At 39.2% G+C, this 20,687-nt stretch overlaps 1 protein-coding gene and 1 non-coding gene across 4 annotated transcripts; one reads left to right on the forward strand and one right to left on the reverse strand.

Moving 5' to 3' along the window:
• Positions 1 to 1,791: 1,791 nt before the first annotated feature.
• Positions 1,792 to 12,361, reverse strand: LOC110827119 (peroxiredoxin-6). Of its 3 annotated transcripts, none has more exons than XM_022058493.2 (6): positions 12,134 to 12,361; positions 10,155 to 10,280; positions 7,851 to 8,007; positions 6,304 to 6,521; positions 3,186 to 3,258; positions 1,792 to 2,288 (listed from the first exon to the last, which is right to left on the reverse strand). In XM_022058493.2, exons 2-6 carry the CDS (start codon positions 10,157 to 10,159, stop codon positions 2,124 to 2,126), a joined length of 618 nt encoding a protein of 205 aa, XP_021914185.1. In that variant the 5' UTR covers positions 10,160 to 10,280; positions 12,134 to 12,361; the 3' UTR covers positions 1,792 to 2,123. The 3 variants fall into 3 exon arrangements, with proteins under 3 accessions (XP_021914185.1, XP_021914183.1, XP_021914186.1); XM_022058491.2 differs by having other exon boundaries at positions 10,077 to 10,280; XM_022058494.1 differs by lacking the exons at positions 10,155 to 10,280; positions 12,134 to 12,361 and having other exon boundaries at positions 7,741 to 7,992.
• A 4,495-nt stretch (positions 12,362 to 16,856) lies between these two features.
• On the forward strand, positions 16,857 to 16,997 carry LOC147873179 (U4 spliceosomal RNA). Its single transcript, XR_015536276.1, has one exon. It is a non-coding gene; the product is annotated as a U4 spliceosomal RNA (small nuclear RNA).
• Positions 16,998 to 20,687: the final 3,690 nt, after the last annotated feature.

Below are 20,687 nucleotides of genomic sequence, written 5' to 3' on the forward strand. Positions count from 1 at the left end.
CCCTCCTCCTACGTCATCACCGTCGTCGACTCCTACGTGCTACTCCGAAAGAGCTCGTGGAGTATACAACGGACACCCACACTCCGCCCAGGACGAACGCCGTGGTACCGATGGCATTGCCCCTACAGCAGTCTCCCTTCTCGGGGGACTCACAAATATAGCTCACTGGCATATAATGCCATCTCGGTTTTGGAAGAACGGTGTAACAATCGCTTTATGTTCTTTGAGGAATAAACCACGGCATTTTCTTAGTGAGATTTTGGCTTCTCACTGCAGCAAGCATTAAGATTGCCGCAGGGGATCGCCCTGATGATGGAGGCAGTATGCACCTCTGAAACATAGGTAAACGTTTGCCAGACTACATACACGGCGCAACATCCTTGAAGACGGCCATCTTCGTAGTGTAGTTTAAAAAAAAATTGTTTCGTGAGAATAGTTAACGGAAATCGACAGGAGTGTATCAGAAGCCACGGGATGAAATTTCTGGGAAAGCCAGTAACTTTAATTTTAGTCTAATGAATTCTGTGAATTGATATGCATCTTTAGATTTTAACCCGAATATAAGAGAGAAATTGTTATTATTTCAGAATTTCGTAGTTGTAAGATTTGAGGTTTTCACAGCGGTGAATATGAAGATTTCTGTCTACTGGGTTGTTGCACTGTGTAGTCTGGTAGATGTTTACCAACGTTTCAGAGGTCATACTGCCTCCGTCATCAGTATGACCTCTGAAACGTTGGTAAACATTGACCAGACTACACAGCGCAACAATCCAGAAGACAGGAATCTTCAATGTCGTAGTTGTTACAATGCATTCATTTTAGGTATCAAATTTGATAACTCAGAAATGTAGAAAGCATATGGCTGGGTTTGAAAAGGTAAAGTGTCTGTTTAAGAGGTATTATCTGTTCAATTACAGCCTTTGTACAAGTGAGACTTAGACGTTTGTTACCCTCTGGCACGGAACACACAAGCACAGTAGTGGAAATAAACCATGGTGCACCGTTTCCATGTCGGAACCCAGAGAGGGGAAAGTGGAAAATATGTGGGGGAGGAAATAAGCTGTAATGGCTGTTGGTAATACACCTAAAAGCACACACTTCCTTCTGCTTGACTTGGAGCCAGTGGGTGGTGCGTGGAACAAACTGACATTTCGTTTACGCTACTGAATGAAATTAGTTGTTTGGGGATTAACAAGCCGGATATTGGAGTTTACAACACGCTACACGTCGTTTCTTCGTTGCGATAATGTAGCGGCCATGTTTAATCAGGTTTAGCATTACGTCTTAAAAATAGTACCTGGTCACCTTACATGAAACAGAGTCCTTGTTGAGAAGCTCGTTGTTTAACTACTACTCCGTGGCATTACAGCCCTTTTGTAGTGCCTTCGCCTCCCCATAGTTGTTTAACAGGTCATGAAATTCCGTGCCTTTTATGGAACCCCAAGTTTATTACTGTGTTCTCATTAATCCATCACTTGTTCATATCCTGAACCAGATTAATTCTGTCAATATCGTCAAATCCTATTTGTTTTAAGATTCACTTTAGTAATATACTCTTATTTACGTATCTCTTCCATTCGTTGTTTACGTTTTCCTGTCTTCTGTACTGTCATAAAAATGGAGGATGTGAAGAAGAAACCTAACCTTATTCCTTATTTCTTTCTCAATGTTACTGATACAAGAACTATTAATTTTGGGTATAGCGTATCTACTGGTGTCTCAGGGAGCCCCAATAGACTGGCTTTCTGTCCTCTAACCCCCCCCCCCCCCCACCAGAAAACGGAAGCAGAATTCAACTTCTGAAACATTGCAGTTTTATTACTTTATAATTTAGACGATGGGAAGAGAGGTTGATTTTTGTAAGGGATATAAGCTCTGTCTGTGTCATTTAGCGTAGTGGTACTGCACTTAAATACAGACATTTTAACTGCTTCTTTATCTTAAAAATGTTCAACAAATTTCTTTGCTACACACAACAAAAATAACTAACTCTCAGATGTAGTTATATGTAGTCAGATGTAGGTAATGGTATTTGTTCTGACAACTGCGACTTCGCGTCACTCTGTGGGTTCTAGTCCAGACAGTTTGTTCAGAACTGGCGTTGAGTGTGAAGAGCTCCGTCATCAGATAATGGAACCATCCCAACATTCGCTGGCATGTCCGTAGTCGCGGGTTTTTCGCACGTAAGCAATTCCCGATGGCATCCTGACCTTCTCAACTCCGCGCGGGAAGAGTTTGGCCAAATCCTTGTCCTGGACCTCAGGCGATACCATTACTTCCTCGCCCATCTGAAACAGCATATCATGGCGAGTTCTTTGAATTTTGAGGTTCTGTGAGTCGAGGTTCACACGGCGGTGAAGATATGACGCCATGCAAACTCGTGTAGATACCAACCTTTCGGAGAAACGTACTCTGTCTAATGTAGGGCTTTAAAGACCAGTGGTAACTTTATGCACTATCAGCATTAACAGTAAGTAAAACTGTATTTTGTATGTTTGCATTTTGTGTCATTCTCAGTGTAGACAGCGATTATTTCCATAAACATAATTAACCAGTTAATCCTTGTAATAGCGAAGTGCTGTTTTCTCTGAGGCACGACTGAATTCTTAAGTATTCAGACGAGCTTCGGCTTCAAAGGGTTAATTCTTGTCATTCAGTGAAATCTCAACAGAACCAACTGCATAAACCACAGATGTTTGAATAACAGCCCAGTATACTGTTTCAGATTAGTACTAAAATACAATATAAGCCGGTATAATTTAACTGAGCGACCAGAGTTCGATTTTCGAGTGGTGAAGTTTTCTCTCTTCGTTACCACGTCCATATCGGTCGACAGCAAGAACCTCTAAACCGTCGGTAAACCATCAGACTACACGGCATAACCAACCTAGAAGACAGCCATCTTAATACTTCCGCCGTGAGAACCTGGAATCTTACTTAGAAATTACCTTTTTAAATATGATATCCCCTGTTTTGTTTCTCAACGAAAATTTCATGTTAAGTGTGATGCTGCGTTTACCAGGTACCTATTTGAACTTCTGTATAGGCTACGTGATTTTCTGAATCTCATGACGCAGATAATTCTCGCCTCTAACAAGCAGCAGGAATTATCTTCCTTGGTGGATATTTAAGCCTAACCGTCTCCTTGCAGATCAATGAAGATTCTTGATACATGAAATACGTACGGTCCAGTCGGCTGGCGTGACAACTCTCAGCCGCTCCGTTAGTTGAAGTGAGTCTATAACTCTAAGCATTTCCCTGGAACAGAACACACAATTAGTTCACATGAAGACTCATTAATTGTTTGATGATAAATTATGAAATGTGTATCATAGCCTATTTCCTTCTTCCGTGTGTTAGCATCACAAATACATATGTGGCGATGACGCGAAACCATGAAGTCACCGGTTTGTCTGACGTTTTTCAGCCGGTGGAAAACTGTTAGCGGATATTCTGCAAAGGGAAATGTCACTTCGTTAGCCTAAAACAATTATCAGTTTATAACATTCGCTTATCTATCTTAAATCGTCATTATTTCTTCCTACAGCGTCTCGCTTGTAATTTTCATCAAATTAAATTAGGGAGAAACAAAACACGAACGAAACGTTTCGCTTACGCGGTTACAACTCCTAGATAGTAATAATATGAGGACGTAAGATTCGATCGTTTTTGTGAAGAAATGCAGTAAAGTTCGTCTCATTTCGAATCTACTTTCATACTGAAAGTCTAGGTACTCTTCATAAACTTGGTTAGACGTTGAAAATCTATGGGGTTCCCCCTCATCTCCTATTGAAACAGATTTGTGTACCTTACATAATGAAGTGTTACGTCGCACCAGCTGTCAGTATCCTCGTTATATAACGTGTATCGTGCGGGTGTCCCGGGATAGCTAATTACCGTGGCAGGGTTGTCACGGCAATGCAGAGGCGCTACTGAAGGTCGCGGTATCGTGCGACGCGTACCTTGGAAGCCATGCCTGTTTGGCCTCGTAGTACAGATATCTGACAAAGCATTAAAACCTGACGACATATTTTAGAAGTAACACAAGTTGGAAAACAGCGTAGCTTGTACGAACATTTGTGACGAATTAGATTCAAATCGAATTTGCTTACGTACGTTCTTTTTAAGTACTTATTCTGACTTGTAAGTGACAATTATGAACTGGGAAGGCCTCTACCAAGTTCTGCTTTACATGAAACTAAACAACTTAACCTGCAAAACAATAGTACGAAATCATGTCGATGGCAGTTTTCTGAGCTTTTTATCCGTACTCGAAATGTGTTTCTTTTTCTTCTGGCAGCTGCTGCATTGCACGAGACGTGCAGAACTCTGTCACTGATCGTTAATTATAAGCCCTAAACATTTAGATTTTTGTATGTTCATGCGGGTTGCCATACCCTAGTTATTTCTTGCCTCTTAGATTTAATTTCAAGGGAATGGTTTCGGATAATGTGCGAATTCCTAAGCAACAGTGAAAACTATAATATAAATGTAGTCCTTGTCTATCTAAGTGCAGAATGATATCCCCAGTTGACTGTTCTTTTACCGTAAAACATAATTTAATATAATTTAAATTTGTCTGTCAGATATCAAGATCTTGAAACGCTATGATAGACCAAACATTAAAATAACAGTAGAAAAATAATTATAATCAGCAGGTACTTTATAAACAAAAAACTTTACCACTCCTGCTTTCAGCTCCGTCAGCCTCTTATCCAAGTTATGACCGAGGCATTCCCTTCGGCGTTAAGATGGCCGGAGGAAGCAGCCAACTACTCTAGAAAGTGTAGCATTTTATTCTGTCACTGTACTCTTTCAACGACTTCTGGGAACAGTGACATTTTGTTTTGTAAACAGCGTACTCTTTTCGGATAAAACAATGAGACGAGAAGAAATCTACGCGTGATAGAATCCGATGACTCCGTTTTTCAAGTTTTTGTAATGGAATCATATTTTATATTATAGGGTCGCTGTAATCTTTCTACCCTCTACTCCCTATTAAAATGAAATTGTTTAATGTACGTTCACCGCCGTTGTATGGTCTAAGATTCTGATACATTACTAAACATTAGGCAACTAAATTTGTATAACTAAAAAATTATTTTGTAATTAGGTTAGGTTATAGTATTTAGGAACTGCAGTAAGAAATAAGATCAATTTTAAGAAAAAGTTTGAGCAGATTAAAATGTGGTGAATTCTTGCTACCATGCAGTTTCGAATATAATTTTCCCCTCTATAAAAACATATATACAGAGTTGTAATTTTACCTCTTGTTTTGTGTGGTTGTGAGAACTTCGTCTCTCACTCAAAGAAAAGGGCATAAAATAAGAGTGTTTGAGAACAAGATACTGAGGAAAATATTCATAACCAATAGGGAAGAAGTGACAGGAACCTTCATGCTGAGGAGTTTTATTACCACATCTCCTCGATTTTAAGACGTTATCGATTGTAAGACACGCCTTTGATTTAGTAATAGGTTTTCGGGCGAAAATTGCAACACTGATTTTCAATATGCAAAAAATATATAAAAATTATTTGTGTTATTATTTTCGGAATCTTTCTTGTTACTATCTTTGTGTTTTCCGTCCCGTGACTACTCTTATGAACATGACGATTTCTTTGTCCTATAATTTTTCAACATCGATTCTTAGGCACCATCACATGCAAGACGCACCCCGATTTGAGAAATTTTAAAATGTGAAAAAGTGATTCTTAAAATCGATGAAATACAGCATTTGTATTCTTCACTAAATATTATAAGGTTGATCAAATCAAGGAAGAAGATGAGGGCTGAAATAACAATGGTATATACAAGTTTCTTGTCACGAAGTCATTGCTTCTATTATGGTTGTTGCCATTAACGATTTCCAATTGCTGTACTTTGTTCTTTCTGAACTTCTCACGGAGCTGTCTTAAATTGCTTTGTATTTCTCTGCTGTTAGCTACCAATCGATAGTTCAGTGTTTCACAAACGTAACTGATTTTCCTACGACTCATTTATTCCCCGATTTTTCCTTTTACGACGGCTCGACAACGCAGAATATTGTCAGCGAACGTAATCTTTCTTTGCAATTCGAGGTCTGAATATTGCCGATGTCGCCTATTTCATCCTCCTTCATTCATCATAAAATAATATTTATTAGTGAAGAATACAAATTGTAAGTGTCCTTATTATGTAGTTTTCTCCAGTTATCTTGTACTTCCTGTTTCTTAGTAGCGCCTACAAATATATTTTGCAACACCCTCAATCTGTATTATTTCCTTACAATGGGGACATTAGACTTAAGTAAACTTTGAACTCACTGGACATTCCTGCCGGTGGTGTTGGGGTAGAACATTGACAGCTTAACTGTAAAGTCTGGGCCGATGACGTAGAGGGCCCGGATCGTGTTGGCGGCTACGGGGTCCCAGCGGTTTCCCTCGTCCAACATATCCAGCCGCACGGCAAGCTCGCGGCTCTCGTCAGAGATGATAGGGTACGGGAACTCCAGAGGGATATTTCTGAAATACGTCCTGATGTCCTGAAAAACGGGTCACTTCTTATACGTGAACAGTGGTTTCGGCTGTGGAATACTCCGCCTTCTCGCTTGGGTCTGATTATTTTAATATTAGTTAGCAGGGAATTCAGAAGGCACCGGCGAGGTGTGAACTGTTTTCACGCTTTAAGTTTGCTTACTTAACGACTCAGATTATATAAATCGGAAGGTAAGGTGATAATGAACAATGAAATAGAAATGGTATATAAGAAAGCAGTCGTGGCCTAATTTATGGTACTGTCCCAGCATATACCTGGAGAGACTGAGAAATACCACGAAAAACTTCATTCATGACAGCCGATCTCCGTGATAAGAGAAAAACCTGACCTAGACCGATGTCTTTGAAGTTAAGTATTCTTGCAGTTTGTTGGGAGGTTACACTAAATAGGCTATATGAAATGAAATGAAATCGCGTACTTGCATTATGATACCACTCTGCGTCGCCATGCAGATAGATGTGAAACGTCGTCCAATTATGAATCGCTATTATAACAAGTACGAGGGTTTTTAGCATCCCACACACACGTTTACAGAGCGAAAAGTGGCACAAGTCGATGGCTGTACACCTGCTTAATTTTATTGACTTATTTGACGTAATATGCAGCTGTTAAGTGTATTACCTACAATATGCAATTACGTTAATGTCATCACATGGCATAGTGAATAAATTACAGTATTATGAGCAAACAAGGAGAGCCTTACTCAAAAAAGTTCAAATGATTCACTTCTTCATATGGAAAGCTAAAACTGCAGGTTGTTTCAATGTAAGCAATGACGGCGGAGGATAAACTCGTCTAAATAATATTTTATAATTCAAGCCTTACCTCAATGAAAACTCAACACTTATCCATTACAAAAATCAAATAATTAATGCTATTAAGGAAATAATTCCTGACTGCACTGAGCATCATACGAAACCCATAAAATTTAAAATGAAGTTACTGATTGTTAAATCAGCTGGTTCATGTATTTATGATTTGTCTTTAAAGGGTTAATACACGTGACTGTCATTATACGCGGGGGTTGCGTTTCTGTTAACCGTCACGTGCATAAGAACGCGTAAAACGGGATATGACATGCCTGTGAATTTTCTGAGTGATACACCATGAGAAGCCTTCTTCCCTGTAGAATTTTGAGGCCCCTTTCGATAATATATGGGATTTTCGAAAACGTGGACAGCGAAAGCTCATATAACGAGAGTCACCTGTTTAGATGTTTTACCAGCTGGGTAGTCCCAGGAATCGTGGGTTACACACGACTGGACTGTGTAGCAAAAGAGTGAGCAGTTAAGACAGACGCTTGTGAAGAACTCACGTCCAGCCATATCTTATGTTTCTGCAACGAGTCACAGGAGTGGCCCAGAAGTTTCACCCCACGTCTGAAGAACTCATTCGCCTCCTGTGCGATTAGGCCTAACTCCGTGGTGCACACCGGCGTGAAGTCTGCCGGGTGTGAGAACAACACACACCATCTGCAAAATGCAAGCCATCCGTTGGCACAATTACGATATCGGAAGCTCTGATCTGTTCAGTCGAGTCGGGGAGATTATGAAAAATATTGTCGTATAAAAATTATAACTGTTTTATAAATGTGAGGTTACCACGGCGGTGAAAATGTCGATGTTTGTTCTTTCGGATTGCAACTCCGTGTGAACTTGTAGGTATATATAATCGTTTCGGAGAAACATACAACATTCATCTTCCAAACTGAAGACGGACGTAGGATATTCCTCCGAAACATTGGTATCAACTTACCAGTCCACACGGTGATACAACCTAGAAGATTAACATCAACACACAATTGTTTTTTTTATTTTACCGCATATTATTTGAGTTATTAATATCTAAACTATGATACCTTATGATTTGTATGGTGCGGAGTCGGGAAACATTCATTCAAATTAAGCACAAACAAAAGAGATGCTGCAAAATGACCCATGTATATGTTAAGGCATCTTTCCATGTAAATGTCTACCATTGGGGTCTGTATGAATTTGAAAGGTCGACATAATTGTGTTTCTGTATTTTGGAGTTTGGTTTTAAAGTTACCAGAGCATTATTCTATCATCGGGGCGATCGCAAGGTAACAAGGACCTCTGAAACGTCGGTAAACATCTACCAATCTACACGGTGCTACAACCCAAAAGACAGCCAGAGAACCTAAAAATCTGCGATACACTTACAAATCTGTAGAAGCTTGGATTGGTAATTTTTTGCGTTACAAACGCTTCAGTGACCTGTGTAGAAAGATAGATAATGTAGATTAAAAGGACTATCAATATCACCTGCTGCAGTAACAGAAGACCACGTCTATTAAACCAAAAGGAACAAAGATATTCCGAAGTCAACTGCAGTTGCAGCTGTATTTGAATGAACTAAATGTATTTACCATAAAGTAGCTGATCTAGTCATCTGAATGACTTATAAGTACTCAGTATTAATAATAACTATGAAATACCATCCAAGAATTTAATTTTCTTCTGGTTCGATGAAGAGACGTTGATCCTTCGTTTCTTGACAGAAGAACTATAAAGAGAATTTATTTACTAGCTACGATGGCAATTGGAAATGTTTACGTGAATTTTTAGTGTGGTTATATTTATTTTGTTTTCGTACTGTGAAAGACGTGACGTGAAATATGGAAACGTTTACGGGTGACTGCGTTACAATGAAATGACAGAGAACAAATTATCATTGCCACTTCTCCGAGATCGGGAGCTCCTTTGAGGGGAAACTTTACTCGCATACCTATTCAGTCTTTACTCTGTGTTGTCACATAAAAGCTGGCTGAAAGTTACTGGCCTTTACGTAGATTCGATACATTGGAAGTTTCAAATTTTCGTATCGACCAGTGAATTTGTCGCTTTGTTCGTTAGTGTGATGATGATGGAAACGAATTGGAAAATATTTTAATATTCTGGATGTGAAATGAGATTTTATACACACTGGGTTTAAACATTGTTTGATTCTCTTAGTGTCTGTCACTATATTTAACTGCGTTAGAAAATGTTCACACCTAACACAAGAGTGTTTCATAAGTTGAATATGAATAAATGATACTGAAAATAAATAAAATATATCCATATTTACATTGTTGAAGATTCTGTCACTCCATATGCATGCCTTCTTTTTTTCGTGACTACTCCGCCTTGTTACTTTTAATTAAGATAAAAGTTATGTTAGCATTAATCACGAATAATGTTAGTAATCTCAAGATGTGTTCTTGTCTTTAGACCTAATAAAATACAGTGAAACAAATTTTGATTTCTAGGTGGGAATTGAGCCGTTATTGACCTGCAAATGGCATCCAAAGAAAATGCTTTTGACAGACAACTTGCTACAGTAGTATGCAGAGTTACAAAAATCCAACAACTGATGGAAATCAGAGCTTAAAGGTAGGTTGGTTCCACACCACTACTTTTTTAGTCAGAAACTTGAGTGTGCACGGTCTACGGCTTTCGTTTATTTGCCATATGAAGACAGTTAATCTTCATAGACTTAATGAAGTTGCCAAAACATTCATCTAACTTTCAGTACTTACGATTGTCCAAGCCATTCGTGGAATTTTATTGGCCCCATCGTCGTTTCAGCCCAAAAATTCGGTACCATAGAACCTAACCTCATATCGATGTTGACTGACGCAGGAAACTCGTGTAAGAGGACACTACAGCTTCTGGTGTTGTCGGAAGTCCAAACTGTTGTGCGTATGTTAGGGAAGACTTGTTCCTTGTTCAGTCACAGACCCCTGCAGAGAGAGCGTTAACTGTTAAATAAATAGATCTCGCGTGCCTTCTGTATCAGTCTCAGTGAAGCTGTTATCTGAATGCTCTAAGATGGACCCTGTTTATCTGACGCCTCAGTCTCAATTTGTCTTAAGGCCTATCCAACGTTTGACCTTCAGATGGTATAATCGTTTAATTGGAAGGTCAAATAACTAGCCGTTTAAATGTTACGCACGCCACTTGTACAAACTTTATATATCTCTAAGACATGGTCTCAATGACTGTATTCACAAAAGATGCGTCAGTGCGTACCTGACTAAAATTTCGAACGTCACAACCTAAGTAGGCTTTCCGAACAACGCAGTTCGGTCAAGCGATACATAACTGAAATTTGTTCGTGTGGTATTCCGAATAGAACACAACACTTATGAAGCTGGATCTGTTTCTGCCTTTAGGTGAAACACATGGGGAATATCTACTCTTCTGGTTCCCTTAGAGATGGCTTCAGGCGCTGTGGCCCAGTTTCATAAGCGTCGTTTTCGTATCAGAATATTATACGACGGACTAAGACCAGGGATTTAGTAATTGTAACATACCACTATCAAAACCCTTTAGGTACTTGTGGGTTATCGGGACACGTCGCTTTAACATCTCATGCATATCCAAATAAAATATAATAATTTGTCATTATTGAAATAGAATATAATAACTTTCAAGTATATGCCATTTATCCACACACATTAACCTAACCTAACATAACCTAACCTATTTTTAAAGCGATGCGTCCCGATAACCCACAAGTACCACCTTTTATAATTGATAATTATCACGGAGAAGAGTTCCTGAGAAGTCGATAATCGTTTAGACTGCCAAGAAATCTCTTTTCTTCTGTACAATTTTAAGTTTTGCTACTGTGTCCCCAACAGCTCGCCACTGGACCAACATGAGCAACTTGAATCAAGTTCACAGCCTATTTTATTAAGATATATTTAACCCTGATAAACCCCGGTTAATCCAACCCCGGATAATCAGGAGTCTACTGTATTACTGAAAATAATATAGTGTATACATTAAATTCAAATATAGCCCACAGGCATACAACCTTGAATGTGGATGTGCGTACATGATAGGTCATGGTTTATTACGTATGGCTGCATAATTGTTTAATGTGTATGTCTATTAGTGTTTGACTGTCATAGGATCTTCGCTGTTGGCAAACACTGAGAAAGAAATTAAATTGAATTGAATTGAACCGAATTGAATTACAGAACAATAACAAAGTTTAGTCCTAAAACGTGAATGCCCTCATTTTAGCTGTTTGGATTGCGTACATAGTGGCGACACTAATATGATTATGATTTATGGATTGGATGGATGGATAGGCCTAATGATCGTGGTATTTTTAATGTCATTTGTGTGGTATGTATTTGGCCAAAGAGGAAAATATCAGGATACTCTGTCTCGAAAATCGAAAGTGCTAGCTCGAGAATACTAGAAATGCCCACAGTGGCACTAGATACACTTGTCGGAACACATCAGCTAAGTGCCATTATGTGGGATTTGTGGTTTTCACGACGGTGAGTCTAAAGAGGACTGTCTTCTGGGTTGTTGCGCCGTGTAGTCTGGTATAAGTTTACCGACGTTCCAGAGGCCCTTGCTGCCTCCATCATCGCCCTGAGGATGGAGGCAGCAAGGACCTCTGAAACGTCGGTAAACTTCTACAAGACTACACTGCGCAACAACCCAGAAGACAGCCATCATAAGTGCCACTAAATAATACGTGTGTAAGTAACTGGGTGTCTAATTGGTTGTTGTCTTTTCTTGTTAAAAACTATATCAATTCATATTAGATACATATAAAGCAGAATGTCTGTACCTTGTTTCCGCGCACTGAAATTACGGAATTTTACAACTGAATGTAAAAAATAGGCGATGCCCACTGTTCTTCAGAATTTGTAACGGATTACACATCGACGAAAATTAAAATTCGTGTATTCTGTGTATATTTTATACTGTGAAGCACCTGGTGTTTCCTTCACGCCATGACAAAACACCACAATCCGCGACGCTGCGCTGACAGCGCACCTCTGTACGTCACTGTCTGCCTGGCTTTCAGTAAGGCGGGATGCTGGAGATAAGCGCTTGGTGATGTAATACGAACGCAGGCGGCCATCATGGTGAATATAATTAATTTGCATTCAACACTGGTCGCTACAGTACTGAAGCTATCATTATGACTTTTTGTTGTAGAGCGAGTTACTAACACTGGAACAAAATGTAACTGCACTTTATCATCTCCGAACTGATATGATTATTTCGTGCTAGGTTGCGTCTTACTTACATTATGTAGCAGTGTATGAACTGCAGAATGTTAAATAGTTTCTAATAGATTAAATCGATTATGAAACTTGTTAAATGGGGTCGTTGTCACCACGAGATGGCGCGTTTTCGGGTAGATGGAAAGAAAAGGTTTATGGGGACAAGCAGTTGCGGACATCCGACAAGAGATGCTCCCCTGAGGTGAGGGCTTGGGCGTGGGGTTATCACCCCTCTACCATAAAATGTTCTCTTTCGAAACTTTTACATCATATTGGTGTTGACTGTAATGGGCCTTGGAGTTCTGCTAACACAGTGTTAGTTCAGGGTAGACTATGAATGGTGGGTCGAAAGGGTAAAGGTGAAGCTATATGAATATGAGGCTGGGTGGACCCAACAGCAGTTCTGGACGTCACGAGAAAAATCCAGCCTCTCTCGCGAATAGAATAGTCAGAACTCGTTTTAGGTTATGGTAGACTGAACTTTTAATAGTACTTTCTGAATAGAAACCGAATGTTATGTCTGAGTTGTCACTGCATTTACTTTCATTAAGGAAAATCTTTATAAAATCTGAGAATTATATACAGTGTTTTAGTCGTAAAATCTGAAGGAAATAAACCACTTGACAGGCCTAGGCGTATATGGGAAGATAATATTAAAATGATCTTTTTAAGAAACTTGATTTTTGACAGTTAAAAATAATTTTTTAGACAAATACATACATATATTTTTAGAGATCGAACACGTACATACCCGATAAAATGCATGCACCTTGAGGGGGGAAGTGAAAGCAGGTGAGAGCGCGTGCAGAAAGCATTCCTTGCCAATGTAAGACCGTTGGATCTTTCCAGGCGACTGAACTCTTCTGGATGAAGGCAACAACCGCTCTCCTACACTCCGTTAGGACGACAAAGCCCGGAGGCTGCAGGCTCACCAACCGCCCTTGGAAAATATCTCCGAGTTCAGTAACTGTAATTTCATTGCACGTTTTTCGCGTCGACTGAGCAGTGTTATAGTAACTTCGGTCTTCTAGAAGTACTTAGAAAGAGAATTAAATCGTTGCTGTTTATAAATAGTCATAGCTTGAGCTAAAACATAATTACTCAACGGAAAAGAATTTATAGGCGTACATTTTAATTGGCGTAGGTCTACTGTAACATATTTTGTGGTTCTGTTCTTGTTTAGCTCGAAGTGCATGAACTAATATGTTGGTCAGAAAGTTAGCTAGAAGAGTGTCCACTACGGTTCTTAGAACCGGAGCCGAATCTCAGGGTTTCAATCGACCGGATCTCCTTGTAAGGTCGATTACTGTGTGTAAAAGAGTCTACCACTGATCCAAATTCTGGCCCTGCTACTTTGGGATTCGTTCTAATATCAATTTGCCATCTGATTCTATCAAATGGCCCCGTACTTTCAGGTTTTCTGTCTAATCTTTTGTATGTATAGTCCCGCCTGTGATTTTGCAATAATTACTCATTGGTTTCCGAAATGAAATAGGCCTGAGTGATTAGCGGTTATGAAAACTGAGTGCACACATCCTAGAAATGTTTCGAACCCGCGATCAAAATTATCACGTTTTATAAATTATCCTTACCGACATACAGATAATCTGACGTTGCTTTATTAGCAGCTAGATTATATCTGAACTTATCTTTGTTCCCTCCGTCTGACATTCGTCAAAGAACTTAAACGTTTCTCAAGATATTAGTATTACTTATTTCTCATTTGGTCATATTTGTTTTCGCAGCTGCCTGGCCGGTTTCTAGCTCTCAGCATCTGTACCTAGGTACACAGTCTCAGTGCTTCACCTGCCGACATGTTCACAATGCAGGGTTTTGTAATCAGGCACCTGCCTTTCTTACGTTGCGTCTGTTTCAAATTGCCCTTTCAGAAATTACAGAATTACCCACATGTAACTTCAGACTAATATCTTAATTTTATTTTCTTTGGTCTTGTCACATTTCATGTATGTGGGTTCTAACTTACCTTCCCTCACAGGTACAGCGTTCTGTACAATTTCATTTCTCCCTGTGCTAACTGTGCCCAACTTAAGATGGTTGTAGTTAAGTGGTTCTTAACCTTAAGCTTAGCCAGTAAACCAAATTTACCCGTCCTCCTTTGTAGTGGACAAGATACTCCTCATTATGCAATTAGCTGAATTGAATCTTACTGTTCTGGAGCCACATTATTAGATGTGATTAATAATTCCTTTCCAAATAGGAGTCTCGGCGTTGTGTTTCCCAAGTTTCAACTTTGTATGTGCATTGGTTTGTTGCCAAGAATTTCCTTGTGTCAAGTAGGTCTATTTTGAGTTTAAAAATAAATGTTGAACATCTGTTAATTTGAAATTATGGGCACGGCCTACTTTTGTCACATTTCCCGAGTCAGAACCCCCACTTACTTCAAAGAACAAAACGAACAATTTGCTGATATAACCACGCTTCGAAAAGTTTGGACACTTCTGTTGCTGGAGAAAGTGCTCTTTCGGTCGGCTAGTCGCACGTCTGTCTCTCGGACCCATATCCTGAATGGACCAGTGCATAGCTACTCTGGCACAGGGCCCGCTACTTCCGCGTTACAGTCCACATCCGAAATGACCCTGAGAGACTGAAGTAACTTGTGCACAGCAGCTGGCAGATCAGCAACGTGATGGCACTACCTATCAATGATCGAGATGTAGTGGAAGTAGTTTAAGTTTCGGGACCAAAAGTAATATTTGCACCACAGTTGTTATATTTATGAAAATACTGTTGCAGAAGAAATACAAAGAGGCTGTAATCTGTGTAAGATTTACGTTATCATTTGCTTTCAAAATACATCGGTATTCGTGCTACTGCTGGTGGTGACGTGATGATTCGTAGTAAACTTAGAAACATCAAAATATCTAGTTGTCAGGAAAGGCCTGTAGGGTCATACACGAGAAAAAATTAATATAAAAGACGGAAAAGAAAATAATCAGAAAATATGTACTCTTCATTAAAAGTGTAGTATAGATTATGCCTTCATGCCTGCTGCTTACGTATCAGGAATTTCTAACTTGATGGGCAATATTTGAAAGCGCTTTCCAGTCCCTGCAAAGCGCCCATGAAAATGAATTTGAAGATGTCTGTCTTCTGGGTTGTAGCGCCGTTGGTAAACTTCTACCAGACTTCATATCGCAACAACCCAGAAGACAGACATCTTTATGCTTGACGTCGTAAGAACTTCAAATCCTACTTAAAATTAATTTATTCCTCCGTCTTTACGCGTGCAACTACTCGAGAACGGCTGAATAAATTTTCTTAAAATTTAATTTTGAGGAATTTTACGACAAATTGTCCAGCCACCCAAGTTTTCATTTACATTTGACAATTTTAACGACCACTTTATTTTCCTGGTGTAATACTATTAATCATTTGATCTTGGTAATGGTGACACGTTGGGGTTACTTTGAGGTATGGCAGTTTTCACTTAGGAATTCTGGTTACCATGACAACGTCAAAGCAACGTCTAGTTTTTTTGCCTGCTTCTTATGAGCTGGTTTTTTTTACTAAATTACTGGATCATTATTTTTAAAATGTAGTAAAATCTAAATTATTTTCCCTGTCTGTGATGAACGGAATTACCCACACCATACAGTCAGAGTCCATCATGAGAAACCCCGCACCCTTTGTAGAACCCGCGTGTTCGTTGCCGTATTCATACCGTGGTTCCTATCCTGAGCCAAATTGTCCAGCCCACAATTTCCCATTCTGTTGCTAGGTCTTCCAAATAGCGTCTTTCGTGTTTTCATCACTGTTGCTACAAGTGAGTCCATCCAGTTGATTCATAGCACAATCTTCCACCCACCTCAAAACTTGCCACGGTTCCAGAATACCGGTGGCCGCGAAAGCCGGATTTCAAAATGGACTTCGTAGTCCTTCGAGTTGAAAAGTGGATCACGCCAAATACAAGGCCATGTGCAGTCCCCTACGCAGCAGCTCTCGAACAGCCGGTCAACCCACTGTCAACATTATCGATTCAACCGTGGTTAGGAGCGTGTACTTCTAGTTTCTACCACCAGATGGCGGACATCATATGTTACATTGACAATGTTTTTAATTAATCGTGTATTAGTATATTTAGCGCAAAATGTGTAAAGTTAGTAATAATAAGGTGACGTATATAAATATAATTTCAATTATTTGTTTATATTCTATAAATATTGTATACAAAATTTTAATTTTCTTCAGAATCATTTCATAACCCGTGAATAGATGTATAGGCAGCCTATTATGAATGGCATTCTACGAAACCAATTTGTTAGCTTTGCGCAGTGGCAATATCGTAACCAATGAGGTTTATCCGAGGTGCGATTATTGCTAGTTGAAAACTTATACCAATACCCCGCCAAGGCGACGTGAAATATCGTCGGCTTCGGCAATTTTTGAAAGCTCCTACGGGAGCTAGTATTCTTTCATAGTAGTTACGTAGTTTTTGTTGCAATTTATTTTGATTGCATTAGCTTTCAGTTATAAATTAACGAAAGTAGGCTGTAGGTCTATAGCTAAAATCTACGATATATGAAATTTTCAAATTAATATTAAACGAATAGTCAAATAAGAATAATGATGTTAACATTAAGATAATGGTATGAGAATATACATTTAAAGAGAAGAAATTGATCCGGTCAACTGATAACTGAGCCCATAACGAGAAGATTTTTCTTAAACTCTGAACATTCTTACATGATGAGTTAATCACTTGACATTCAAAATAAGTCTGGGTATTGCAAAATCGGTGTCAAAATGAATGTTTTACTGGGGATCCCAAAAGTCGTTCCCGAGTCCCGTGAATGATCACGCGATGTTTGTTTTGGTGGCCTCGAACAGCAATACCAGCGCCAGTAATGACAACAAGAAAAACAGCAATATAACACATTTTTAACTGCTTCGGTGTTTAACTTTCTTTGAAAAACGTTTGTCCAGGGCGACACAGCCCAGAAGACAGCCATATTCATAGAAGATTGCAGACATTTCAGAGGTGCTTGTTGCGATCATCCTGATAATGGAAGCAGCAAGGAACTCTGAAACGACGGTAAACTTCTACCAGACTATACAGCGCAATATCCCACAGTAGTCAACTTCGAAGTGTGCTTTGCTCTTAGTTGGATGTTTTTACGTGTAGTGGTTTTGTGCTCATGTTCTAGATTATTTTAAGTATTTGACGGCCATTGCTATGACGGCGAGTTAATTCAGGTCGGGGTTGGCGAACGAGATGCTGCATTGAACGACAGAAAAAGGGATCAGGGTCAGCATGCGTTGGTTTCCGGAATCACAACACCGAAGGTCAAGGACCGTTGTCGCATTGACGTCACTACTCTTTTATCCAATCGGAAGGCACTCGGACGCTTCACGTCTGGGTCGCGATTGTTCGAACTGAGTTACACGGTGTTTATGAAATTGTTTTTACTGTACGTCTAAATTGCATTAAAGCCATTGATTTGTTGTCCTTTGTCGATTGGATTCCCGTAGGTAACCAGCCCAACTTGGCTTCATATCAAACGGAGGAAAAACTACGTTCATGTTGCTTGTGGGTGACCAGGTGGGTAGAGGAACTGTGATTCTGTGGACATTATGCAGAGAATTTGTAATTCTTCCGTCGCCCTGCCATTTTTAGCTGCCATTTGTGATTTTTGTTTGCTTTCATGGTATGTTTTAGTATCGTCTTTCTTTCCTTCCTTCCCTGAGCATTCCCAACTTCGGGACTACATGCATATGAGTGGCAATTTTCACGATCGCCTTATCATCGGGGAAATTTTTCTGGATAGGTCCCAGAGTCGATCGAATGTCTGCGGCTTCAGGGTGTTTAAACCCAGCGTCTGGTTGGAAAATCATTATAAGTTTTCCCGCGTGATGTTAAATAATAGTTCAGCGTTAGAAATAACAAGTCGTCAAAACGTATTTGAGGTATGATAGCGTAACTCCTGAACACAGATGAGAAACTTTGGCTTGCATTGCTCTACAGCATTACAGTCGGTTGCCTTTGTGTGCCGGAGAGGCCACCTAGCGGCTAACAAAGAAGTTTCGAGGTCAACGATCCACCTGGAACCTAAGCTGGGTCATACTGCTGTCTGATCGAGATCTGACCAGATTGAGACAAGTTACCTGAAACTAAAATTTCATGTTGCTTTTATGTTTTGCCGTGAAAACAATTCTTCAAATGTATGCTGCACTGACTTCCGAGATGAATAGTGCTAAGAATATTGATGCAGCAAAGTTTTTGTGCGCGAACTCTTCATAAATCCCACACAATAAACAGATCCTCGGATACAAGATGGTGATGAGGGTGTTAGGATGATTGTGGGAGACGAGAAACGCATATAGATGCAGTGGCGGCTCGTGTGATGTTTTCCTAGCAGAATGTAAAATCAAAATTCTACATCAGTATCAGTAATTCCTGCATGAAGGAAATGGTCGAAAGTAATAATAATTTAAATCGTTTCAACAACTTATTTATGCTAAAACATATTTTTATCAAAACTTTCACCACATATTTATGAATATAGTATTAAAAATATATCAAAAATTAGCCGTCAATCACAATATAATATTATTAAAAGATTTAAAATATCTTTTTACGTTCCCTATCGAGTACTCGATTTACAAGTGGAACATACACGACATGTTTCGGCTATATATAGCCATCATCAGGTGTTATTTATTTAAACTTTTCACTGAATTACTGAATTTATACTAATTTTTAGTGATTTTTAGTCTTCATTTTTCTTATGATGTTCTTGTCCTTTATGTTGTTTCTTCATTCGTTGTATTATCACGGGTCACTAATATGTTTGTATTTCGTATTTAGTATTGATGTCAATGTTTTGTATATGGACTGTGAAGTAAAGGTTTCAATTTATTAATGAAAATTGAATATAGAAAACAAAATATTTATAAAATGAAGACTAAAAATCACTAAAAATTAGTATAAATTCAGTAATTCAGTGAAAAGTTTAAATAAATAACACCTGATGATGGCTATATATAGCCGAAACATGTCGTGTATGTTCCACTTGTAAATCGAGTACTCGATAGGGAACGTAAAAAGATATTTTAAATCTTTTAATAATATTATATTGTGATTGACGGCTAATTTTTAATATATTTTTAATACTATATAAATCACAATATGACGCATCTACAATATCTTATTTATGAATATATTTAAAAGGGTATTAATGATTCATGAAATGTATCAAAACTCTTCGTATGCATGTATGTTATTATGTTAAATTTGTCTTTACATGACTGGCTTAATGTTAGTTTCTTTCCGCTGTTTATACACCTCCTTTAGACAGGAACGTTCCAAGGCCTTGCCACTCCCCGCGCCCTTAAACTACCTCCTCAATCGGGGCATTACATAGACAGGGCAGCATCATCCGAAAGCGCCTTCTTTGTCACCTTTTGAGACTTTGCAAAAGAATTACAAACATTTGAGGTTTTCACGGCGGCAAGTACGAAGATGGCTGTGTTCTAGGTTGTAACGCCGTGTAGCCTGAGTACCTCATCGCCCTGGTGATGGAAGCAGAAGGCACCTCTGAAACGTTGGTGAACTTCTTCCAGACTACACGGAGTAACAACCTAGAATAAGCCATCCATCTTCATACTCGCCGCCGTATAAGAACCTGGAAGCTCACCGAATGGAGTTTGTTTTTGTTAGAACAGCTGGAACTGTGTTGTGAGGAATTTGTTGTGTTCTTTTCACGCGGGACGCGCTGCTGCTCGTATCTGCAGACAGCTGCAGTCTCTGCTGCGCACGCAGAGAATTCCAGTGGTATTTCTTAGTATTAATAGTGTAACCGAACCTTTTATCAGTTGTACTTCCACTCGAGGGAAGAACCGACTATTGAGAAAGTGTTCGGAGTTTTGCGAACGGAAAAGTAAACAGTCATGCGTAAATTGTAATCCAACTAGTATACCGAGGTCACGTAAGCTGTAGGCACCGGATGACGGAGTGGTAAATTCCAACGGGCACTTGCTTCCAAACCACTGGGCATCCCGGAACAAAAACAGTAGAAATGTCATGCTGTCAACGTTATTCCAGTCCTGAGACGGTACATAGGCTATTTAATGTCGTTATATCGACTACATGAT

Source organism: Zootermopsis nevadensis, unplaced genomic scaffold, assembly GCF_977971745.1.
Source record: "Zootermopsis nevadensis isolate Lab colony 2312 unplaced genomic scaffold, Znev_1.0 Znev_ptg000021l, whole genome shotgun sequence".
In the NCBI taxonomy this organism is placed as follows: Eukaryota; Metazoa; Arthropoda; class Insecta; order Blattodea; family Termopsidae; genus Zootermopsis; species Zootermopsis nevadensis.

Bases quoted from the DNA above. Each gene is read 5' to 3' on its own strand.
- LOC110827119 (XM_022058491.2), bottom strand. From the start codon at position 10,159: ATGAGGTTAGGTTCTATGGTACCGAATTTTTGGGCTGAAACGACGATG. The intron at 6,522-7,850 runs GTGAGTTCTTCA...CCCGTTTTTCAG, and splicing joins AACATAAGATATGGCTGGAC to GACATCAGGACGTATTTCAG. The intron at 3,259-6,303 runs GTGAGTTCAAAG...GTTCTGTTCCAG, and splicing joins ACCACCGGCAGGAATGTCCA to GGAAATGCTTAGAGTTATAG.